At 47.7% G+C, this 18018-nt stretch overlaps 1 protein-coding gene across 2 annotated transcripts in view; it reads right to left on the reverse strand.

Moving 5' to 3' along the window:
• Window positions 1-964: 964 nt before the first annotated feature.
• The window catches only part of MSTO1 (misato mitochondrial distribution and morphology regulator 1), an 88726-nt gene continuing 71672 nt past the window's right edge, over window positions 965-18018 (reverse strand). For both annotated transcript variants that reach the window (XM_078668556.1, XM_078668555.1), the window contains exons 6-14: window positions 9401-9551; window positions 7964-8081; window positions 7747-7881; window positions 7190-7342; window positions 5950-6081; window positions 3282-3463; window positions 2384-2479; window positions 2087-2202; window positions 965-1488 (exon numbers count right to left, since the gene is read on the reverse strand). In XM_078668556.1, the coding sequence (XP_078524682.1) occupies window positions 1256-1488; window positions 2087-2202; window positions 2384-2479; window positions 3282-3463; window positions 5950-6081; window positions 7190-7342; window positions 7747-7881; window positions 7964-8081; window positions 9401-9551 (1316 nt within the window). In that variant the 3' untranslated portion in view covers window positions 965-1255. The remainder of the gene's footprint in view (window positions 1489-2086; window positions 2203-2383; window positions 2480-3281; window positions 3464-5949; window positions 6082-7189; window positions 7343-7746; window positions 7882-7963; window positions 8082-9400; window positions 9552-18018) is intronic.

Raw genomic sequence — 18018 nt, forward strand, 5'->3', positions numbered from 1 at the left:
GGGAAGTAGGGATGGGTGCATTTCCCTCTGAATGGCCAAAGTGAGGACCTTAAAATCAGGTGGATAAGTTGTGTGTTATGGCTGAAGGCCTTAAACAAATCAATACTGATGTTAACATAACCTGGGGGAGTATGATTCTGCTTTGTAGGAACAGAATAACTTCCACTACCACAGTTAGGGTGTGTTGAGACTAAAGTCTTTCGCAGGACACTTAAAAGGTGTGTGGTTCTGCTCAGCCATTTTTTCGAATGATTCACTGTCTGAGACAATAGACCATCTCGGTTTACGTACAGAATTTGGTACAACATCCCTGTATCCATCAGGAGCGCCCCAACCCCGTTCATATTTAGGAAAGCGCGGCGGACATACTACAGACGCAGCGCACCTCCCCTCTTAGAACCCTGCAACCATTTCAATCACGTGTCAGTAGTATCTTCGCCCTTTTACAGTACTTTGCTGCCCTTTGGTTAGGGTCACACTGCTACAAATACTGCATGCATCTTGTGAACTTAGGACTCACCCATGTCTTTTTGCACTGGGCCTCACCACAGCTGTGCTCTGGCAACTGTGCACCCTTAAAGAGTACCCTATTCTGAGAATTGGTGGCCTTCTCAATCGGATGTCCGAATAATGCAAGGCATGTGGATAGTAATGAATATCAAGATGGTAAACTTACAGGCAACTACCCAATATATGCTTCTCTAGGGCAGAACTGTACATTTATTAGCTCCATGTCATCATTTTGTCTGATCTTCCTGGGTTGGCCTTTTTCAGCCCAACAAATAAAAGTGTGTTGAAAAAACACTCGATGCACAGATCTGATAATTAACGACACTGAAATCTGGGATGGTGGCCCCAATTTTCAAGGACGGTTTGGTATCGGGCTGTTGTACGTAATAACACGTATATGCTACATTTGTCCACCACTACTCCCTTGTTTGCCACCACTATTGTGAAACTGATGTAGATGAAAAAAGGCTGTCTGCCAAAAATATTCATTTTATTAAAAACATGTACATTAAAGAATACAGCATTGGCAATTCTGTAGTAAGTCTGAAGGAGGGGAGTTTGACTTTTTATAGCAATGAATCAAGTTGGGCAGAAACAATGTGGGCAGCCCAACATGGTAATAAATAAAGAGGAAACGCATGCTCCTTGGAGTAGTTACCCAGTCACTGATTCTGAACGGATTCCTTTTTTAAGTACCTTTCATATGTCCGGACCAGCCTATTGAAAGATGCTTGTCCAATGAGCATCAATCGCTATCCTCCGCCGAATCGGTCAGGCCTAGGTTGTCCTTGTAACATTGCGCCAGAGTCCTCAGTTCCTGCAGAGCTTCAAGACAGTCCTCTTGCTCAAGTCCTCCAGTGAAGTAGCTGGCCCAGCGCCTCACATCCAGTTTACTGACCTCATCATGGAGGGCCTGCAGAGTGCCTTGTAGCACAGAGGAGGACTGCAGGGATGTCAAGACCGGGATGCTCGCCACTGCTGAAAGAAGAACATACAGGCCAATTACCCTCACTTTAATTAAAGAGAAGCTTTTGAGATGGAGAAACAATGTGCCTTTATCCAACCAAAGGCCACAAATTATTTGCTCCTTCACAATAAGTGTGTCTGAGGTTACAACGTTTTTCTCTCGAGAACCTCCCACAATTCTCACAGATACTAAACTTACTCTATAGTAATTTGCAAACATTTTTGTATGTGATTTTTTTTAACTAAAAATGTCTTTCACTACCCTCAAATTTTTAAGTTGATGCAAGTACGGGGTTACCAACATCCAGTTTTAACGTTACAAGCAGAATGGTTTTGTGGTCACGAAAAAATTACGTATCCGTAATCGAACCAAGCTGGCTTTCACAAGGAAATATTACCAGGTAGTATGGAAAAACTATGGCGTGTCTAGATGCAAAAGCAAAAAACGTTGCCAACTGTTAGAAGGCCAATAATCAGGATCTATGCAATACTTCAACCTGGCCACATAAGCTTCACATTCCCATATTCAGCAGTTAATGCAGAAGCAATCCCCAAAGAAACAACGGCTCTCTGGTGCATGAATGAGTTGAAAACCTAAGGGAAGACTTACTTGCTGGTGGGTTGAGAGCGTGTTCGATGATGAAGCCATTCTGATTTATATCTGGTGAGAAGAACTGCGGGAAGGGTGGTCGCACCCGGACAGGACTCTGGACGACATGTGAGGCACTGCCAGAAGACAAAATACTGTCACTTATGGCTGCCAGAAAGATCAAAATAGCCATCTTAAGTAGTCATAGAAGAGTTGTCTTCCAGGAATACAGTAAGACCAAGAAAGAGAAACACATTGTTTCCCTACACAAGAGATACACTGCAGTCAGGAAATATTCAACAACAGATCAGTACTAACCTCAATGTTTGTGGGTACAGAGACTGCAAAAACTCTTCCAGGAGCTCCTCTTGTGTTTGGTACATGCTTGATGGATAAGTCCCTCGATGGTGAAAACTACACAAAGCGAGAACGAAAAAAGAAGCTCAAAAGGTAAAACATTTCTGGCATCACATTAAATACAAAGCATAGCAATACAGGGCAGGGCCTTGCAGGGTCCAAACATCAAGAAGCAAAAAACCCAACCCAGGGTCTGAAACTGGCACAGAAGATGCACTTGGGAGGCTGCTACCAGCATCAATCCATCTGGGGCAAAACTTTCCTTCTTTGGGCCAACACCCTAAGGAGAAGATTTTTTACTTTAAAGCTACACCTCACTTCAAGGATTTCAAAGCTCTTTGCTTCCAGATGCCGTGGCCTTCCAGACGCCTGTATACTAGTGGGTCTCACTGCTCCATGCCAAGGAAAGTGATCCCGGGCCAATTTAGAGTGTAAGATCATATCAGCCTCTGTACACAAAAGAAATGTCATGATACTAAGAATTAGACGATTCTCCAGTTCCTAACATTCTTGTACTGAAATATGCAACCAGGTAGAGTACAAACTATGTGACTGAGAGATCCCAAATAGTTAGATATTTGACATTTTTGTCAATCGGATGAAATCTGTTCCATGTTCGGGTTAATTGGTGGCATGAAAAAATAGACGTTACCTTGTGGCCAGCTCACCGGCAACTACAAGAAACAGGTGGAGGCCTAGCTATCCAGATCTCGCACAAAATGGCCATACCATTAAGTTGAAAGATGCGTATGTAATCTAATGTACACATTTATTGTGGAATGCAATCTTTATGAAAAGTCAACCCTTAAAGTTGAGGTGGGGAAAGGAGAAAGAAAGATACAACTTTGCCACTGCTTACCTGCTCCGACTCTCTCTTCTGATCCCCCTCAGCACCACCGACTGAGCAAAACACTGGCTCTCGGTCTGCTGCACGCAGGATAATGGCTGCCATGGAGCTTTTTCCTGGATGCTGCTCAGCGCTTCTGCAAGGGAGCCAGACTGCTGGATGGGGAACGGCATAGAGCCCCAAGCAGTCACCACCTACGATAATACGAACAAGTGAGACAAAAACACTAGGGTTCACACTCACCCTTCCTAGGTCAATGAGACATTGCCATGCTGACCCCCGCCACCGCAAAAGAAGCGATTGTAGTTAATATGTAATCTTTCTAATAGCGCTAGCTTGCCTGGGTCTGAAATTCTGACTCAGGGGGTGCTTGTTGCAATGACTGTCAATGATCAAATGCTGCTTCTGACCTTGGCTCAAAGCTGTGTCTCACAGGTATAGTGGTGTTGTTAACCCAATAAGTAAATCTTGATTGAACCAGAGTCACCAGGAGCACCCACCTAATTTTCAAAGCATACTGGAGTTCTCTGTAGCTGAATCTATCAGATAATATCCTCCAGCTGCCTCTTCTCTTCCTTCCCATAATTATGCACACTTATATTTTGTCCATCCCTGCCAACCCATTTTGCTTTGTGTTCAGTCTTTTTCTTCCTGGGTCTCTCTCCAGGCTGCATCCCATCCTTTTGATATATACCACCCGTGTTCCTGTTTGGACATCTATACCGGTGACCATCCTCAAGACGCTCCATAAACTCAGTCTTCACGAGTGGCTTTTACTTTTTTACCCAACTCCACTTCCACAATTGTGTGCTTTGTCTTCAACTTCTTCTACACATCCCTCTTCTTCTACACATCCCTCTTCTTCTACACATCCCTCTTCTTCTACACACCCCTCTTCTTCTACACATCCCTCTTCTTCACAGGTCTGGCCCACTTCCTCACATGCTGCTCAGTTACCTGTTCTGAATAGATCTGTTTGCACAGCTCCACAGTCTGGAATATCGCATCATTAAATAATAATCTGAATATAATATTGTGGGACTTCATATTCGCTTCCGACATTTCTCCAAGTGAGTTGGAGTGGAAGAAACCTCATTCCTATGCAAGGGCATCATCCTAGCCTAGTGCTCTGTGCAGCTGTAGGACACTATTGAGTATCACTTACCAGTCCATTATCAAAGTAAGTGCATATTTACTATTCCTAACTCCACATCTACATTCTTAGACTTACCTTGGGATGTGGTTAGGTGGTTGCAATGGATATGAGATTTTGTCGGGGGAAAGTATGTAATATAATGGGATATATACATATATACACCTCTTATCCCAGAAATGGCACAACAGCTTGTTTTAGTAGCCCTTGTTAACGAAGTTTCCATACCCGTAACTGTAATTTTGGACATTTCATCAAATCGGTTAATTTGGACAACATTGTATGATAAGGAGGACCTAAAATCACTGGAAACCAGGCATGCCTATCAACTGCTACAAATCAAAATTATCATGGGACACTATCAATTACTCATCGACTAAATACCAGCTTCATTCTTAACGGTAAATAATAATTGTTATATCGGTATAAATACCACAACATCTTAATATTTGTCATTATTACATGAATCCTCAAATTAGGAGACAAAATTCACGCTAACTCTATCATAAAGTTGATATTTTCAAAGAAATAATATAAATCAGACATAATTTACATAATTTAAAGAATAACTGTACAGCTATACATATGTGTCTATCTATAAGCAAGAGTGTGAACAACATACTAGTAGACTGTAAACAGTGTAGAATCTTCTCTTCTGATGTAAGAAAGAAACTGTTATTGAATATTTCATCTTATCTGTTGAAAGTTATTATATTGGGGGGATTATGTTCATTTTAGTTTGGCTGGGTTCAGTAAGTTATCTATAGGTGGAAAAACTAACAGGACTGTGGCACATCCACAAATTAACTTCCTGCTAAACCTGAAGGAGGGAGGGCAAGAACAAGGAGCACCAGACACACCATGGAAGTAATTTATGATTACTATCTACTCCTCCTTCCTAACCGGTGGGTGGGATTGGGAACCTGATCCCGCAACCCCAAAAATATCACGAGTGATAGGCCAGACCAACTGCAAGCAAACAGACCTGACATAGTAGAGCTGAAGGGAGTGAATCCAGAGTCATCTTTAGACCTAAACCTCCACACCCCACCCATGGGTGAATCCCACTGGCAGAATCCTCTGCATCGACTTCACTACATTGACAATGGCACTGACGTGTTATGTTTAAGGGTTGAGTAGTAGTTCGGTTTAGAGTTAGGCTAAAATGTGGTATTTGGATTAAGGTTTATTCGGGGTAGATTTAAAAGTAGCGTACGGGTCAGCCAGAAGCAAAATAAAAATGCGGAGTGTGGTTTGGCTTAGGTTCAGGGTTCGAATTCGGCAGGCAATAGGCTAAGAGGTGGATTTCGATTTAGGTGAAGGTTAGTGGTAAGTGTTAGTCTAAATGCTAAAGTTACGCTTAGGATAATGGGTAGGTTTAATGCATATTTACAGATCATGTTTTGGTACTGACAGTTGTTTACTACATTATTTGGCTTAACTACATGAAGTGGCTTCTATGTAGTGGCATCTGATGCAGCAATGTGAAGCCCACACACATTGTGTTGTGAAGGGAAATACACTCACCTTCCTTCCGGAGAAGTTTAGTCCATCGGCCAGCTGTCCCATGGTCAACAGCGACTGGTGTAGTCGGTATGGTATACTGAGGTTCTCCAGGGCAGTGGCCAGCACTGCGCTGCTGTGGTAGTTTAGTGATGCCTGCAGGAAATAAGCGCCTTGTTATGAGAGGGCAATCTGCAGTGCAGGAAATTAGGTCATTTGCTGGTGTCTGACTCTGGGAAGGAAAATAATTCCTCACTGGGTTTATTTATGCAGCCCTAGGGGTTCGAGCCCGAATGAAGGCAAAATAATTTGGGCTTAAAGAAAAAGGCTATGCAGAAGATATGTCTTGCCTTTATACTGTTATTTAAATTATTGGCCAATGACTCCACCCAGTACCAGATTCTGAAGGCAGGTGGAAAGAGTAATTGAAGATGGCGGGTGACTCTTTCCTGCCTCTTGTGCACCAAATCCTAAGAGGGAAAGCCTGGCGGTCTTTGGCCGACCAATGTTACGGGAAAGATCTGTATCTGAAAAATGTACTCAGAGTAGCAGCACAAGGAACCTTTATCTTTTTAATAGATTGTAGACCTGTCAAATACAGACCGGAGCTAAAACCTTAAAATAAACAAATGATGTGTTTGTACTACACTCAAATGTGGGTTGCTTTCTATTACGCCACACAGAGGGTAGGCTTGCGTAGATTCCACAGCATTAAGCTACTCGAGATCTCTGCGGGTGAACGGCACCATCTATAGTGCACATTAAGCACCCCAGTGTCCTGCACGTTGGATGTAGGTGTTCATTAGAGAAACCGAGTCCACTGATATCAGAAGAAGTGACCTCAAGCCATGCCTTCAGACGGACAGAGAAGTGTAGTTGCGACATGACTGCCAGATGGCTGATATCATGGGATGCGAGATATGATTAAAAGGCGATGTGACAGGAAAAAAGAAAATGGTTGCACAGTGTAGGACCCAGAGGATGATCCCATAAAATAGAAATGTATTTTCAGTCCCACAGGATAATGAAAGTTGGGTTTGGTGTAAGTATTTAAGCCAATCAGAACAAGTTATATTTGTGGGTTATTTCCAGAGTAACAGGAGCTGGTGCACTTATCTATCCAAGTGAACATATTTTTCCTCCATCTGTTTTAAGTATTAACTATGCAGTCAGTAACTGGCTCAGGGGAGTGCACTGCCTGCTATAGGGGTCAGCAGTGGTACATCTATTGCTGGACTGCATTCATTCCAAACTTCCTACTTACATCATACAGCAGGTGTGGGAAGTGAGGCGATGGCCCCGGCCTCCGTCCAAGGCCTCCTGCCAGCGACAAAGGGCAGAAGAGAGAGCTGTGGTTGGATAGTGCGACAGTGGCCAACACTCTGTTAAGCAACCGGTACACCTCCTTCACTGGACTCTGGAGTGAGAAGAAAAACAAAAAACACAAGTCGAATTGTACAAAAATAAATTGTCCGGTTGAGTAGGCCCTTTTACAATCCTCAGCACTCTGATCGAAAGTGGGACACTAGTTCAAAACTTGCTAATCACTCAAAGACCTGAAAGACCTAGGCGCGAATGGAGTTCGAAATATGTCAGACTAGGATTGATAGCTGTCCGACTCCGTCTCATCCTTCTCAAATTCATAATGGCATGTGCTTGATCACACACCAGAACAAGCTTATATTCCTCCATACCGGTCCATTTCTAAACATTTAACATTGTCTATGGTGTGTTCCTGCTTTTAGCTAGAATTGGCCAAACCTCACCAGTAACAGACCACAGGCTTCATCATTCTCTTTCCTGTATGTACATCACATTTACCTTTTCTGCATGTACCACTGGGCTCGTTCCGAAGGTCAATATCCCTTTCCCTGGATACTCGTCGTGAAGGATTTCTGCCACTTTGGCTCCTACTCCAGAGAAGCCATTGTGAAAGTCACACAGAACCTGGAACCCCTGGTGAAAATTGAGAGAGGAACAATGTGTAACACCTGAAGAGTGCACCGCAGTCACGTGGACGCTGACACACTGCCCTCACCTGCAAGTTGTCACACTCTTCCACAAAGAAATGGAGTCGGTCTTCCAGCTCCTCCAGGTATGTTGGGTCATCCAGAAGGCTCGTACCCTGAGAGAAGGCTTCCAGGCGATCAGTACTCCTAAAAAGAGACCTCTGGATAAAATGCTGTAGGATTTTCTTTATCCTTTGCCAGTTCTTTGCGGTAACTTCTCATTGGCAGCAGAGGGACGTTAAAACTATTATGCTTTGTTAAATGTTCTAGGTTTCGGCACCGATTCTTCCAGACACCTGATGGCGCACATGCCAGTATGGGGTACAGTGCTTTTACACAGCGCTACATTTTTAAATAAATGATTTATTACATAAATCACATTAACGAAGACTCCTACAAAGGAATCGGCTTAGGTCCCCAGAACATAGTTCTTTTTCTCCTCTGAAAATTCATCTTCTAAGGCTTATCTTGTTAATAGGAAGTGATGCAAGCATTAACCATGGTCCTGTCGCCTGTGTCACACTATGGTAAAACAGCAGTTGTTGCATGCCTATCTCATCCTACCAGTCCCTTAATAAGTGTGCATGGAAAAAGACATGGGCATAAATAAAGACTTGTGTATGTGCCATACTTTCTGGCAAGAGTGCTCCAGATAATCCCTACTGCCATCCTAAATAGCTTTCTGATTTCAGTCCAGCTGGAGAAAAAATGTAACAGAGTTTGGAAACTTTGGGGTGTGTATCTTGCGGCAAAGTGTGAACTTCACTCCGATTCAGTAAATGGCGTGCGCAAGTCATACACTCCTACGCCTGGGGTTTTGAGTCTATGTGCCATATTCCAAGGATCCTGGAAATCCTAATTTTGGGGGCAAATTGGAGTATGGCAGCCCAAATTTAGAGTTGAGTTTAGATAGCATACCTGTGCAATTTGTCTTTGAAGCATTTCCCTATGAAACTGCAAGTTATATGTGTCTGAATCGAGGATGCAGAAAATTACGGATCTGCCTCACTCTGACCTCATTATCTTCTGTGAATGATGCACACTTGGTAAAAACTAAACCCTGTGGTTATCCGCACACAAAATAACATGCATCTCATAATGAAGACCTCGGCATGAGGATGAACAAAGGTTTGTCAGGTGCAAGAGACACCAAGATAAGTTACTGGCACCATGCCCATTTCCCAGTTTCTGCAGCTAGGTCTACTCAGGCAAAGGCAGAAGTGACTTGCCCAGGGTCACACCATGTGATTTACAGAAGATGAGAACCAGGCCCCTAATTCAATGGTCAACATTTTAACCAGAGACCACAATCTCTGCAAAGATCCACAAGGTCCGTGGAATGATTGCATCCTGGTGCTATTTACTGGCCAAAAGCCCACATGATCGGGGTTTCAGCTACTTGACCTGGGGTAAGCACGCCACTGCCCCGAAGCCAGCTTCACAAGTGTGTCTCCTTCACAACTCACCCTTCATGCTGGTACTGGTGCACGGTGAGGACCGTCTTTGGGTGCAGATGGAGGCGGAGGTAGTCAGACCAGACGCGCACGTGGCCCTCCAGGTGGTATGCCTTCCCAGAAGTGCTTGAAGCCTCACCTTGAGGGTGGCTGTGTGAAAGTGCTGGAAATAGAGAAACATGCACGGTAGGGATATCAGTGAATTATTAGACTGCACAAGCATCTCTGAACACTGGTGTGGGAGATACCAAGCACTGTGGTGAGGCAACACGGAGGCAAACAAAAGTAATCATTCAAGCGCACATATTGCATACGTGTTGTACACGTACAGAAAAAAACAACTAAAAACCAGCCTCTTCCAACTGGCCTTCAGCTTTACCTAAACCCTCTCCAGCACAAGAAGTCCTGCTCACTGGCTCCACCCACCACCAAATCCAAATACCAAAGTATGTTCTGCCCCTTCCCCACAAACCCCTGCGAGGGATTGTATAGGGTGAATCTGCGCTGAGTATACCACAGGTTTGACTTTCATTATAGATACCACATATGCATTACAAGGTTGTTTATAAAACAGGAGGCTAGAAAAAGATGCCATAGACACACACAGAATGTTTCTAAAAAAAAACTCGGAAATAGAAAGTTGGCCTACACAACTCCTGAGCATGTTCCTGGATTTGTTCTTTTTAAACCCTCACAAGTTTTTTTAGGTCTCGCTGAGTCAGCGCATGCGCAACTCTGCGAGACATTTAGTCAGTGGCTTTTGGAAATGCTTCCAAAGGCTGCTGGCCACCGGCGTGCAGTTACGCGCAATCGCGCGTAGAGCCGCCATCTGCCTTTGCTTTGTTGTCATGGGTAATTAAGCACTGCGCGCGAGCACCACTCTGCTTCTGACGCGCGTCTTCTTTTATTTCCTTTTCTATCTGTACTCCTGTGACCAGTCTATTTGCTGTGCGCTCTGCTTCTCCCCTGCTCCGAGTACAGACACGGCATAGCCCCAGATTCCCCATCGCCATGACATCACCAGTCACCTCTCGCAATGTGAGCAGTAGTCATGCCTGCAGCGTCTGCAAGCAGTGTTGACTCGGGGTGTAGCCCGCCCCTTCCTGTCTACATGTTCTGCGCTGTAGAGCGGAGGCACTCCGATTTTTGACAGCCTCTCCCCGAGAGCAGAGAGCGGGTCCTGTGCCTGGGGCTCCCAGAGACCTGCAGCCACCTCGAAGGAACCCCTTCACATAAACAGCGCATGCATTAACCAGCGGCGATTTTCATGGTTTTTAGGTCTCGGGCCTAGCGTACACTGCGCAAGCAGTGTCGTGCAGCCAGAGTCCTTTTCTCGGCGTTTTGAAAATGGACCTAGAAATTCCACGCAGCTTGTGTGTGTTATTTCCTAGGTTCATTTTCATTGGCCTTTACGTGCGTGTACTTTTAAAACAGAACACGCAATAGGCCATGGGCAGTGGTGTAGCTCCACCCATGGCCTATTGGTGTCTGTTACGCGCACCAAAGGCCATATGTCTTCAATTATCGTGGCCGTCATGGCGGCGATAATTGAAGACATATGCTCGCAGTGGCACGCACACCACTCGCTGGATTTTTTTTTTTAACTATCACGAGGCCTTGCGTCTGCCCTTGAGTATCATCTCTCGCAGGCACTCTGGGGCAGCCCTCAAGCAGAGCGGCGTGCGGTTCTGTAGTAGGGGATCTCTGTGTATAGTCATAATCTAGTGAATAGTCCCGCCCATGTGCGTGGACCCCGGAGCAATCAAAAATAATCTCTTAAGATGTCTTCATTGCAGTCCTGCATAGACACTTAAGAGAAAATTAAAGACAATAATGCAGCCTGTAGCTACAAGGCTACACTGTCCAGTACTTCAACAAGAAATGCCAAGGATATAACACCAATAACACATTTAACACAATCTGTCAAGTTTCACCCATAGAGAAACGTTCCTCCCCTCACCAGATCCTTGGAATGATAGAGAGGAAGGTAGGGACAGACAAGCCCCCATAGGCTGCAATTATGTGTCTGGAAAAGGGATACCGTGCCTTTAAGGAACTCTCTGGAGACCCTCGGTATCCCAGCATGCTCAGCCCCTTCCTTTTACTTTCAGTTCTTTTTTCCGGCTCCTGCTAGCAGGACCCTGGAGCACTGAGCTCTCCCTTTTTGGGTGTTTTGTTAACTTTTTGGCACTTTTAAAGTGTTAGAGTGTGTTCACTCTACGTATTTTTGCCTCTTCTTCACTTTTCTGGTGATTTTGGCCACTCTTTTATCAAATATGCCTGCCTTATTTGAGAAATGTCCAGAGTGTGCCAGGAAGAAGGAAAGATCTGATCCATACAGGGTCTGTATCCTGTGTCTCCCTTCTTCTCATGTTCCTGGGACTTGTGAGATCTGCCTGCAGTTTTCCAGCAGGACCCTGAAGGACAGAGAGAAGATCAGGCTCCAAGGACTAGAGCAAAGAAGACCGCAAGGTCAAGGTGGGTCTGGGCAGGAAGGGGCTTCTTCCTCTGCCCGTGCTGAGGCCTCTGGGGGGCTCCCCAGTAAGAAGGCGGCCAGGAAACGCCACCGGTCTCCGTCGGCGTCGATAGCCTCGACGTCGGCGTCGAGAGGAATAACCACGGACTGCTCCCCGTCTCCCCAGGGCTCTGGGTCGAAGCGACGTCGAGGGGACTGACGTCGAGACCTCCGACAAGGTCGACTTCGAGAACTGCTTCGTCGTCGAGTCATCATCGACGTCTAGAGGGTTCGAGAAGGCGCAGGCGGTCAACGTCGAGGCGTCACCGTCGTTCACCCTCGACGTCGACTCGACTTCGAGAAGGAGATCATCGACGTCGAGACGGCGTTCATCGACGTCGAGACGGTGTTCATCAACGTCAAGACGGCGTTCATCGACGTCGAAGAGGCGCTCAGCGTCAAGGAGGAGAGCATCACCCTCCAGGAGGCGTTCCAAAGCCAGGACTGTGTCTTCCGTCACCACAAGTCCACGGTCGCGGCGGCGCCGGCACTCGGCTGCCAGGGGTTCGGCCTATAGGGCCCTCCCTTCAGGTCCGGCGAAGAAGAGTAAGAGAGGGGAAGAGGCTCTGGGCTCGGAGCACTCACAAGTTCATTCCCCCGCCAAGCCGAGGTCACCTACACCTCCTCCGTTACCTAAGGACCCTCCTCTACGTAACCCGACTCCGCCTCCGCCACCTGTTCCTCCTCATCGTCCTCCACCTCCTACACCACCCCCTCCGCCGAGGTCTGCCTCATTACCACATCTCCCGACGCCGCCTACGGGGCCACCGCAACCTAGGCTCCCGTTTAGGCCTCCACAACGCCCTCCACTGCGGCCCGTGGAACGTCGGAGGCCGCGGAGGTCGAGATCTCGCTCCAGACGGAGGGATAGTTCTAGGAGTCGCCGTCGCTCTCCTACAAAATCCAGACGGCGCCACAGGAGGGACCGGTTGAGGTCCCGCTACACGGATTCCTCTAGTGCCAGGGACTATTCACCTTCCCTGACGGATTCTCCTCGGACGAGGGTGTCTCCAGTAGACGACATAGTGTCCTTCTAGGACGTGTTGCTACGAGGGGCGGCTAAGCTGTGCATCACGCTCACCGTGCCCGCGCCACTGACGTCCGTCATCTTCAAAAAGCTGCACAATAAGCAGTTGTCTCGCCCTTTGCTGCCCTTGGTGCCTGGGCTGGTAGAACCGGCCATGGAACTGTTCCTCACACCTGCGTCTACGAGATCGGCACCATCAAGGCTGCAGAAGAAATATAAGGCTCCTGACTCGGACCCAGCATTTCTTCGGGTGGATCCCACGCCTGACTCGGTGATTGTGACGGCAGCAAGAAAACAGCACGCCACCACCCCATCATCAACAGCTCCTCCTGACAAGGAGAGCCCCATGATGGATTCGGCAGGCAGGAAGGTTTGCGGGACGGCCTCCACATCGATGAAGGCCGCGAGTGCCTCAGCCCGGTTGGGACGTTACGATCGGGATCTGTGGGAGTCCCTCCAACAGTTTGAAGAACACCTTCCCCGGGAGAAGAGGAATGATTTCCAAGGGATCCTCGCTGAAGGTCTGCTGGTTTCCAACCAGGTGATAAGTTCAGCTGCGGATTCTTCCCTTTTGGCAGCCCACGGGTACTGCCATGGGGTCAACCTGAGGCGCTGCGTCTTACATCCTTGAAGCCCGAGGGGCAGCAGAGAGTTGCTAACCTACCCTTTTCGGGCGAGACCCTCTTCGGGAAACATGCGGACGACGAGATGGCCCGCATGAAGGCGGAGGCAGAAACCCTGACGGCTGTCGGGTTGGAAAAGCCTAAGGAACAGAAAAAGACCTTCCGCCCGTTCCAGAGGCGGTACGGGGCGCAAGGCAGAGGGCAAGGTCGGCAGGCTGGACAGCAACAACAACAGCAGCAGTTCCAGCGGAAACCGTTCCAAAAGCGCCAGAGTGGCCGAGGGGGTCAACAGTCTTCCTCCGCGACCAAAGGCCCGGCTGGGTCTAGGCCCTGAGGTGCTTCTTCCCCCTCATCCGTTACCCGCTACGGTGGGGGGAAGCATTCAACATTACCTGGCAGAGTGGAGAAACATTACTCAGGACAAGTGGGTGCTGAATATTGTTTGCAATGGATACAGTCTTCGGTTCACCAGCCCGCCTCCAGCAATTCCACCGGTCGGCTCGCAATTCCAACTACGCGATCTCCAGGTCGAAGCATACCCTGTTAAGAAAAAGGGCGATAGAAGACGTCCCTCTGTCTCAAAGGGGAAAGGGTCTTTACTCACGCTTCTTCCTAGTACAGAAGAAGGACAAGAACGAGTTCAGACCCATTCTGGATTTGCGACAAGCAAACAAGTGGATTCGCAGGGAAAAGTTTTGCATGCTGTCTTTGCACCAGATTTATCCTCAGCTGCAGAGAGGAGACTGGGTGTGCGCGATAGATCTGCAAGATGCGTACTTCCATGTGCCCATTGCACGGAAACATCGTAAGTTCCTGCGCTTCCTCGTCGGCGCCAATCACTATCAGTACACCGGACTACCGTTTGGACTGAAGTCTGCACCCAGGACTTTTTCAAAATGCATGGCTGTGGTAGCAGCGCACCTGAGAAAGAACAAGGTGTTTGTCTACCCATACCTGGACGATTGGTTGATCAAAGCCTCCACCTTCCAGGAAGCGCAATTGCACTTCAACAGGACGGCCGTCCTGCTGAACCGTCTGGGGTTGCACATAAATCTGTCCAAGTCTGTCCCGATTCCTGTACAGTGCCTGCAGTACTTGGGAGCCTCCATCAATACGCTGTCGGCAAGTGTGTCTCCTTCGGAGTAGAGACGCTTATCCATCCTTCTGAAGGCTCAGGCTCTCATAGCTGCTCCATCTACAACAGTGAGGACGGTGTCTTCTCTACTGGGATCAATGGCCTCTTGTATCTTCCTCACTCCGCACGCGCGCCTACACATGAGGCACCTACAGGAATGTTTGGAGGACCAGTGGGACCAGAGGAAAGGGTGTTGGGACGATCGGATTCAGTGGTCTATTCATGCCCAACAATTCCCGAGATGGTGGTGCTCAGCAGAGAATCTTCTCAGAGGGGTTCCTTTCCACAAGGACATCCCAACTCAGACTATCATGACGAATGCATCTCTCCTGGGCTGGGGAGCGCATTCAGACCATCTACAGATCCAGGGAACGTGGTCTCCGACAGAGTCCACGTATCACATCAATTTCCTGGAACTCAGAGCTGTTCACTTGACATTGAAGGCCTTTCATCCCTCCTTCCAGACCAACTCCTTGCTTGTGCAGACGGAAAATACGACCACGATGTATTACCTCAACAAGCAGGGGGGCTTGAGATCGCGCACACTGTCACAGGAAGCGCAGGCGATATGGCAGTGGCTGCTATGGCAGTGGCTGCTAGGCAGAGGACTGACGATAACGGCAACTCATCTGCCAGGAGTGCAGAATGTTCAGGCGGACGCCCTCAGCAGGTTGCTTCACGAAAACCATGAGTGGGTCATAAACGACGAGGTGCTCGACGACATCTTCGCCATGTGGGGCACTCCAGAAGTGGATCTATTCGCCACCGCAGAAAACAGCAAATGCTGTGACTTCGCCTCGAGGTATTTTCCAGCCGGGGACTCTGGGAAACGCGTTATGGGTCAGCTGGTCAAACAGCTGTACGCTTTTCCACCCATTCCCCTGATTCCAGCGGTGCTCATCAAGCTGGCCCGGTCTCGGGCGCGGATGATCCTCATTGCGCCGGAATGGCCCAGACAGTGGTGGTTCACGGACCTGCTTCACCGGTCCATCCTACCTCATCGGCGGCTGCCGTGTCAGCCGGACCTTCTCATAAAGTTCAGGGGGCAGATGGTGCACCCCAACCTCTCATCGTTGAGTTTGGCGGCATGGCTCCTGAGATAGTGCAATATGGCCACTTGAATCTTCCTGAGGATTGCATGGGCATATTGAAGGAGGCTAAGAGGCCTTCTACTAGGACCTCTTATGCTTACAAATGGAAGAGATTCTGCATCTGGTGCATGTCTAAGAACTATGATCCGACAACCTGCAAGGAGGATGTTATCCTTCCATACCTTCTGCATCTAGCTCAGTCTGGCCTTAATTTTCATTCCATTAAGATTCATCTTGCTGCATTGACTGCTTACAGAAAATGCTCTTCACAGACATCCTTCTTCCAGATTCCTGTGATTAAGGATTTTTTGGAAGGGTTGAAGAAGGTGTTCCCTCCTGTTCGGCTTCCTTCGCCTTCATGGGAACTGAATGTGGTGCTGTCCAGGCTGATGAAGGAACCCTTCGAGCCTATTCATAAGGCTTCACTGCAGCACCTGTCTTGGAAGGCGGCGTTCCTTGTGGCCATTACATCGGCCCACAGGGTGAGTGAAATTCAGGCATTGTGTTGCCAGGAACCTTATACTTATTTCATGCTGCTAAGGTTGTTATGCGTACTCACCCTAAGTTCCTTCCCAAGGTGATTTCTGATTTTCATGTTAATCAGACTATAACTTTACCAACATTTTTCCAGAATCCTTCCACTCCAGCGGAACGGTCTCTTCATTCCCTGGATGTCAGCAGGGTGTTGAAATTCTATCTGGATAAGACCAAGGATATTCGTAGATCCAACCAGCTGTTTGTCAACTATGGGTCGGTTAGGACTGGTCTGGCTACTTCGAAACAGTCCATCTCTAGGTGGATTGTGTCATGTATCCAGCTCTGTTATCAGAAAGCAAATAAGACCTTAGGGGGTAAGCCTAAGGCTCATTCTACCAGGGGCAAAGCAGCTACAACAGCTTTGCTTCGAAATGTTCCCATTGCAGAGATCTGCAGGGTGGCCACTTGGAAGTCGGTCCACACCTTTGCTAAGCACTACTGTCTGGACTCGGATGCCAGAGCAGATGCTCAGGTTGGACATGCTTTGCTGCGGAATTTGTTCGCACAATAGTGGTGTTGTCTATATTTCTCCACCGCCGGGTTGTTTTTGGATGGGCTTGCCATTCTATTCACTAGATTATGACTATACACAGAGATCCCCTACTACAGAAGGAGTAGTTTCTGTCCTGTAACTCCAGTTCTGTAGTAGGGGTATCTCTGTTATAGTCATAAGCGCCCGCCCTCCTCCCCCGGTGGAGAAAATGGTGCTGTGATCTATGCTTCAGGCCTTGCTTTATGCACCTTCAAAAAGAACTGAAAGTAGAAGGAAGGGGCTGAGCATGCTCGGATACCGAGGGTCTCAAGAGAGTTCCTTAAAGGCACGGTATCCCTTTTCAAGACACATAATGGCAGCCTATGGAGGCTTGTCTGTCCCTACCTTCCTCTCGATCATTCCAAGGATCTGGTGAGGGGAGGAAAGTTTCTCTATGGGTGAAACTTGACAGATTGTGTTAAATGTGTTACTGGTGTTATATCCTTGGCATTTCTAGTTGAAGTACTGGACAGTGTAGCCTTGTAGGTACAAGCTGCATTATTGTCATTCATTTTCTCTTAAGTGTCTATGCAGGACTGCAATGAAGACAGCTTAAGAGATTATGTTAGAATTGGGGGTCTCTGGTTGGCGCAGTGCAGCACTGGCGACGAGCAGGGACCCTCTCCTCTAGGTCAGGGCAAAGGATAACTCCCAGAAATAACCCCTGCTTACCCTCTAGGTAGTGTGGCGCAAGCAGTCAAGGCTAATCTCTAGAGCACATATGGTTAAACAATTGCAGTATCACACTCCACTACCAACCCACCACACAATGACACTAGACTGTAGGTTGTGTAAAAAATATTTCTCCTTTATGTATATTTCAAGCAGGCTTATAAATACAGGCTTATGAGTTTGCAATCAGGGTTCCAGTTACTTGTTTAAATGTCCCAATACTTTCACCAGGGGTGCCACAGTTCTTTATAGCGATTGTTGGGGCCTTCTGCCCACTTCCTTGAAGGTTTGGTGCTCCTTAGTCCCTCTATGCGCTTCGTAGCGCTCTAGTATGCTTTGTGCTGCTTCGCGGTAGGTGCCCTGCGAAACCTCACGCTTCTCGCGTGAGCGGGCGTACGGTGCGGTTGCTGGGAATGGCTGGTACGAGGCGTACAAGCAATCACACTGCTAGCGCACTGCTCTCAGCGCGCTCTATGCCTCTGGTGCGCCCAGCCTCAA

The sequence above is a fragment of the Lissotriton helveticus genome, chromosome 12 (genome assembly GCF_964261635.1).
Source record: "Lissotriton helveticus chromosome 12, aLisHel1.1, whole genome shotgun sequence".
NCBI classification, from domain to species: domain Eukaryota; kingdom Metazoa; phylum Chordata; class Amphibia; order Caudata; family Salamandridae; genus Lissotriton; species Lissotriton helveticus.